The 7,691-nt window shown below is 37.8% G+C and overlaps 1 protein-coding gene across 2 annotated transcripts in view; it reads right to left on the bottom strand.

Annotated features, from left to right (window-relative positions):
- Positions 1-202: 202 nt before the first annotated feature.
- Positions 203-7,691, bottom strand: part of TAFA1 (TAFA chemokine like family member 1) — a 505,381-nt gene continuing 497,892 nt past the window's right edge. For both annotated transcript variants that reach the window (XM_077770591.1, XM_077770592.1), the window contains exons 4-5: positions 7,120-7,244; positions 203-1,326 (exon numbers count right to left, since the gene is read on the bottom strand). In XM_077770591.1, coding sequence (XP_077626717.1) covers positions 1,309-1,326; positions 7,120-7,244 — 143 coding nt within the window. In that variant the 3' untranslated portion in view covers positions 203-1,308. The remainder of the gene's footprint in view (positions 1,327-7,119; positions 7,245-7,691) is intronic.

Raw genomic sequence — 7,691 nt, 5'->3', positions numbered from 1 at the left:
TTTCATCTTGCTGGCTGAGAACACAGCAGTTACAGTAATGAATTTCTGATTTTCAGAATACTGGGGTTGGAAGTATTGGCTGTGATTGCAGCAAAGACGTCCTGGAAAAAATTTGGGGTGACTGCGAGTCTCTAAGTGGGGTGTTCTGTGGATTTGGCTAAAATGTACTCAGGAAAAATAAATGGTAAATAAAGAGGACAAGTAAGTTTAGAAAGAAGTTATTTACCACTTTAATAGGGCTGTCCAGCATTTGGTCACATAGATCATTTTGAAACCTAATTGCTTTAATGGTCTTCCTATCTCACCAGAAGAGATTTGAATACTCTTGAAAAAAGCAAATCAAACATAGAAAGAGGTGCCATGATAAGACTTGTTGCTACAGCACGATGTACTTAATGATGCCAGACTTTGGATTTAATCGGAGGACATTTCTGCAGTCTAGGACAGCTATACAAAGCCTTAAGACATTGTATTTACAGAACTTATTAATACAGGGATCCATAGTCTACCATAATTTTGCCAGAGTCTTAATAGCATGGTGGAGTAGCTCCTTCAAGAATTCTTATTTTTCTTATCTGTGGAAAAGCTAGTAGTTCTAAAAATACTTTCCCGGAAGAGGTTAGAATGGTTATTATATATCAATTGAATATAAAGTATGGTTATGTAAGCCAAGCTTGCATGCTAATATTGCACAGGGTAGAAAGCAATAAAACAGGACGATGTGCTTCCTTGGGCCATCTGGTAGAAACAGAAGGAAGCTCTTGATTCAGTATTGTTATGATGCCTCAGATTCCAGGAGTCCACCTGTAGCTGGCCTTCCAGTGTGAGTGCCATGGTGAAATTTCAAAAGAGCTCATGTCTTCCTTGCCAATAGAAAAAGAAATGCAACAAAACAAAACATCCAAACTCAAAGAGGTACACCAGCCGCCTCAAACTGTGGTATTGTTCATTTCTTGAAGAGAATATATAATATTTCAAAATATTATATATATACATATATTTAAAATGGTACAAAGGAACTATAGATCCAAATTAGAAGATAGTTGATCGTTCTTCGTAATCCCAAAAATTTTCATGGAGAAAACCCTTTTTTTTTAAAACCCGCATTCCATGGTGTTGCCAAAAACGTGGGGTCTTCTCACGAGAGGATACTTCATGACACACAGTAAAAGCACTGTGATTTTCTGGTAACCAGTCAAAGTGCAAATAAGAAATCCATTTGGCTTGTAATGTGTAAGATGTTTTAAATTCTTAAAATGTATTTTCTGCAGAGGTGGTTTTCCTTTGCTACTATAACAAATGCTTCCATTAGGTTCTTGGGTGAATCTGAAATCAAAGAAAGAAAGAAATTTCAGGGAGAAAAGAACAAAATGAAGGCATAAAGAAAGGTGATGAAGTAGAAAATGAGGACATCTTGAATTTTTAGTATGCTGCTTCTTTCAAGCGATCTGAAGCCACAAATGTTAGTCTACAACTGTAGTCCTCAAATGGTGATTTAAAAAAGCACATTGACATGCCATCATATTTTTATCAATTCATAAAGTTATTTTGGCACAGCTGAGGAAATAGACTCTGGGAGCAATGAATAACGATGACTGGCTTCATGAGCATGTGACATACGCAGTCGCACAGAGTCCTGTGCTGGAAAGGGCCCCTCACTTCATTTAATCATCTTCTATTGAAGTCTTGAAATTATTACTAGTTTTAAGTGACAGACCCCATGTTTTCATTTTCGTACTGGGCCCTTCATATTCTGTAGTTAGTCCTATGTCTGATGAGAATTTGAACTGAGTAGATCATTCCATGACCTTATCAAGTTGGCTTGCTGTAATAGGTAGAAGGGTGGAATAAGGTAAAGTCACTGCCAAGATTAGAACACATTTTCTTAGGAGTATAGAAGGCATTTGCAGGGTGAGGGACTCTCCTTCTCAATGACATAGTACTCAAGGACAACCAGGAGCATACTCCTATAACTATCGATGCCATTTAATGTATTTGAATATGGCCCCAAAGGCTCTAATATTCAAAAGGATGCATGCACAGAGAGTTACTGGTTTAGGGAAGAAATGGTGATTCTAATAGAGTTGAAGGTTCTACTTTAGAGTTCTAGGAATAGGCATTTTTCTTCATCATATCTTGGTTCTTTATAGTCTTAGAAATTGAGTGTTCTGGGTCCTGGGGTGGAGTCCATGAAAAGCTTTTAAGGTTGGATAGGAATAGTAATAAAAGTTTTCTTTCAAAAGTTGGTTGTGCCATGGGCAGCATGTGTGAGAAATCTTCACACACTTATTTTTTTATCCTCTCCATATAAATGACAGATTCTTCCAAACCTTGGTTTCCTACATTCTGGAAATGTGTATCGCCATCACATCCCAAGACTTCACACATCAACTTCAGACAGTAGAAGCCTAAATATACTCATTGGCCAAAGAAATGAATGAGTTCACTTGGACCCAGGGGCAATTGTGACAGCATAATTTTATCTGTTTTTCCTTCTGGAAATTTCCAAATCCACACTCCCCCTTCTACCCTTCTCTCTTAAAGCTCATTTATACAAAATGGTCTGAATATCAGGACTGTAAAGGCTTTCACAACACTTGACACCTGGTGAAGTTTTGAGTGATGAAGCTGGGATGTGTCGAGGCTGGGAGTTTACCCTTCTGTGATATAAAAAACACTGGCTGATGAGAATGGACAGAGACAGGCAAGGTCAGAGTCACCGTTAGGAAAACGGGCCCAGGAGGGTGTGGGCAAATGACAGTAGTGGATTTGTGTGAAACATCAGTTTGACTAGATCGCCTTGTGGTGAGATGGGCCGTCTAACAGGCCCTTTTAGGGAATGGAACTTGACTCTATGTTACATATATCTAACTGTTCACTTTCTCAGGAGTCTGAAAGACACTAACATAATGGATTGAAGGAAATCTAAAGTAGCTTGATAAATTCCCAGGTATTATACCAGATTATGTTTACTATTTTAACCTATTAATTTTGCCTTCCTAGTGACTTTGGTTTTCTCTTCATTTCATTCCCTGCCCTGTTATGTTCCCCCAAACCAATGTTTCCTTTTTATGTTTGAATTACTACAGCATTGTCAAACAACCTATTTTCTCTGGGGAGAAGCCAGTCTTTATAAATTAAAGCATTATTCTTGAATACACAGAGTATGCATTTCTTCCTGAATGCATTAGATACAGCATCCCAAACTTTCTTTCTTTTTAAAAAAAAATGTGTATTGGGGTGCCTGGGTGGCTTAGTCGGTTAAGCTTCCAACTTTCGCTTAGGTCATGATCTCGCGGTTCGTGGGTTCGAGCCCCGCGTCGGGCTCTGTGCTGACTGCCAGCTCAGAGCCTGGAGCCTGTTTCAGTCTGTGACTCCCTGTCTCTCTGACCCTCCCCTGCTCACGCTGTCTCTCTCTCTCTCTCTCTCCTAGAAATAAATAAAAATATTTTTTAAAAAAAGCTTTAAAAAAATAAAAAAAAATGTGTATTATATTCTAGCATATTATGTATTATTATCTCATATACATTAAATATAATATTGATTACAGGGAATTAGCTCATCTGATTATGGAGATTGGCAAATTCAAAATCTGCAGAGCGAATTTCCCAACAGCATCCCCAACTTTCAAACTTATGGGGGTTTTTTGGTTTGTTTTTAAAAATGTTTTAATTTTAATTTTAATTTTTGAGGGAGGGAACATGCAAGCAGGGGAGAGGGGCAGAGGGAGAGAGAGACAGATCTTAAGCAGGCTCCATACCTTGCATGGAGCCTGACATGGGGCTGGATCCCATGACCTGAGCCACCCAGGCACCCCTCAAACTTAGGTTTTTGATATATAGGTTAAAAGAAAAAAATAAACCAATATTTATGTAAAACCATGGAAAAGATCTCTTGTAAATATCTGGATGGGTTTGTCTTGCCACAAACTACCAACAAAGTAATTCAGCAAAACAACTGAAGGAATGATCAAGTAGGAATAGTTCAAAATTTAGCCATGAAACAACATCCAGATGTACCAGGCTTCTTCCCAGGAGGGTTTCTGGCACCAGCTTTATTGTGCCCCATGCTGGGTTTTGGAAAACTTCTCAAGGAAACTTGAGAAAACTTCTCAAATTTTGGAAACTTCCAGTCTCCTGGAAAGGAAGCCTGTGTCTCATTCTACTTCTTTTCTCCTTCCTTCTGGAGGTTATATTGTCACCCAGATCTAATTTCCCCAAGGTTTTCCTTCAGACTGTGGCCTGTTATCCTGGCTAGTTCACATTCCGGGGTGCCTGTTTCTTTAAATAAAACAAGGAATTTCCACTCTCCACAGTCCTTAAAAAATGAGTACCATGAAACTTTGAATTAGATCACACTTTGAGACAACTTTTGTTTATCTACATTTCACAGACTGCTGAGAATTTTGACTTAGGCTGATTATTTGGGAAGTAATTCATAATGGGAAGGTTTTGAAAAAAACAATATAGGGAAAAATGACATCTTAGGACTCTATCTTGTAAATATCTTCATATTGGAGTTACTTTTAAAATAACAACAGTGTGAAGGAAATTCGCAGTTTTCATTAACAAACTGGGTATGTTTCTTCTGTTGTTGTTTTTTTTTCTTTTTGTTTTTCTGAGAGCACTCTCTTCGAATCAGTCTTACACATAAGAACCAAAGAGATGATTTTATTTTTCCTCTTACTGTGAGACGACCTTGAAGTTTTTATCCTAAAGATTACCTCTTAGATAAGAATAGAACATTGAAAAGCTATGACACACAATTAAAGAAACTGTTTAAAAAGTTAAACTTTCAGAGTCAATTCGTGAAGTATACAGGCATATTTATACTGTGACAGGGAAAAACACATAGGGCATGTTAGAAAAATTAATATAAAATCTATTTTGGAGCCTATGATCTAAGGACTGGTGTTGGCATGCCATTTATACAGAATGGAAACCTCCTGTATTTATCAGCTACACTTAATTGCTGCCTTTATGTTTAAAAGTGCTTATTTCATTGTGAATTTCTTTATAAGGAAGTGGGAAGAAAATATAAGTCGGTAGTTGTGCCTGAGTCCTCTCAACGTGTAAAAAGTACAGCTTAGTGTTTTCTTTTGCCTTCTCTAAAGAGAGTTGAGATTTATTAGTTGAATGATGTGTTGCTCACACGACTGTAGAGCAATCTCTTATTTCCTCACTTGAAATGGATGCACCTATCAGAACAGGTACATCCTCTGCTTTCAAACGAACTGCATGGGCAATTTATTTCTCTTGTACACTCAACTGTCGGGGTTGCATTCAGCCCACCCAGGACAGTAGCAAACACAGTGTGCTCCAGCCTTTATTATTGTGATCAGACCTGCACTGTACTTCTGTGAGGAAAGAAAATGTCTAGGATGTATTTACAATGTTTTCAAATATACTCTACAGAGGCCAAATAAAAGAAAGTTACACAGTCATAAAAAGTAGCATTAACAATTTCTGTGTTTTGTTTATTTATATTCTATCTTCCAAAGAGTCTCCAACTGGTACCCCTGGAATTTCACATACTCAAATCCTGAAATAATTTGACTTGTATTTTTATTCTTTTACTGAGTTTCAGGCCTGGAGGAACCATGAGAGCAGGGTTTATATTCAGTAAAGGGAGATCAGTTACCATTTGGAAGGGGAAATGGAATTTTGGCAGAAAATCTAGCAGCAACCTGTTTTAAACAATGGTGATCGAATTCCAATCATACTGACCATAATTCAGACTATATGAAAACTGACTTCTGAGGGCATTTTCAGATTATTTCGTAAAATTAGTTTCAGGCAAAATGTAGCCAAGGGGAAATGTGAAATCCACTCTCCATCAGTTAATGAAGATGGTTTTTGGAGGTAAGTGTCATGAACTGGGTTCACTTTTGCATAATCTCTCCTGAGGCTGTTTCTTTCAAGTGAAATATGATAATCCATGCCGAGCATCTCAGGTATGAAAATGCATGTTAACAAGCTACGATGGCTGAAGAATCTCTCTTGGCCACAAGCGACTGAGGTATGACCGTTATTGCTTAATGTAGGCAATGGGCTTTGATATGCAAAGAGTCTCCACTTATTTTATATACGAAAGATATGTTTTATAAGGTATTATGTTTTCTGCATCACAAGGCTGCAAGTACCAATTTTATTTCTTGGGAAGGTAATGCTGAGAGAAAAGATCAACTTAAGACTCATTATATTGGGAGTGGGAATCAGAGATGCCCTTTTAAATTTGAGTCACCCTATTCTACAAGTTCATCATGTTGGGATTTGTAACAGGTGGTGCTTGCTTTCAAGAATATCGAGTGCATTAAAACACATACACAGGCAACAGGGCTGAGATTCCCATGATATAGATACAATGTAACCATACTAGTTATTAAAATATTAACATCGTTTTGTACTGCATTCAAATAAATACTGTCTTAAGTATTAAGGGTTGCTCTGAGCAACTCTTTCTACCGTGCCCCCTTTAGGACTCCCACACTTTCCCATGATCCATTATCTGCAGGGTCAATGGCTAGCCTAGCTGGGCTTTTCCAAACAACTCTGGCACTGAGACACCAATTCTCATGGGTTGGATGGCCTCACCATATAGGCTGTTATATATTTTGAAGATATCTCATTATTTTACCACTGAAACCAAGGAATGATGATTCACATCACAAAAAGTTTTCACTTATTAAAAAGGTCATCAAATAATTCTTTTAAAGAACATGTAGAAAATGGCTGTACTTAAATGTAGCCCTTCTCAGCAAACTATCTGGACAAATTAGGTAAGACTCTTATTTTATTATCTATTTTGAGCGCCTTAGCTGTTGGCTGAATTATTTGAATAATTGCTTTACTGCTCTTCTTCTGTTTGGCTATGGTAATACGGATTTATTTGGGAACCAGTTACACAAACGCTAAACTGCTCAGTATGGAAAAGTCAAGTTCAATGGCTAACTTCTTGTTGATGGATGGACACTGATATGAACAGTTAAGAATGTTTTCTCTCAGGGAAAAGACCTTCTTATCTCCTGTTCAAAGCTTTTCTGGATGCTGTTTGTACAACTCAAAGGCAAAACAGTACTATTGGTAACATGCATGAGATATTTGAAAGAAATAAACTTACTCTTGTCGTCTTAATTTTATTGCCTGTAGCGCACATCCAACCGGAATTATCAGGTAGTGTTTTACATTCTTCTCCTTCTAGACAAGGCTCCATCTCACACCACCATTTCCCAATCACTATGGAGGCTGTGCAAAAACAGGAAACAAGTGTGTTTGCAATTCATCCAAACAACTCGGGCACCGGTGCCGTGACCCTCTGTAGGTGTTCATTCTCTTTTAAGTATGCTAGTGTCTCTTCTTCTAGGACTGGCTAAGAATTCTCTATGAAGAAGAGTAATATTTTCAATTACCGGTCTTACAACGCAAATATAATTATTTTAGGCTGACTGGTTTTATAAAGCAACAGTTTGTCAAAAATCACCTTGTACACTGAAAGATGAAAGTCTATGGATTGGGGAGATATACTTTCCAGAGAAAATTTTAGGTTTTCACAAACCAAAGACCTTTTACTCTTTCCTTTCATGGAAAGGGGAAAAAGTACTAACTGCTCTTCAGAATGACAGAGCTGTTCTTTCAGAAAGGCCAGTTTATCCACCCAGCATTAGGGTTTATCCCTCAGCCCTGACCCTACCA

This window comes from Crocuta crocuta, unplaced genomic scaffold, assembly GCF_008692635.1.
Source record: "Crocuta crocuta isolate KB4526 unplaced genomic scaffold, BGI_CrCroc_1.0 scaffold126, whole genome shotgun sequence".
NCBI lineage: Eukaryota > Metazoa > Chordata > Mammalia > Carnivora > Hyaenidae > Crocuta > Crocuta crocuta.
Note: the sequence above shows the minus strand (reverse complement) of the source record. Positions and strands in the feature narration are given on the sequence as shown.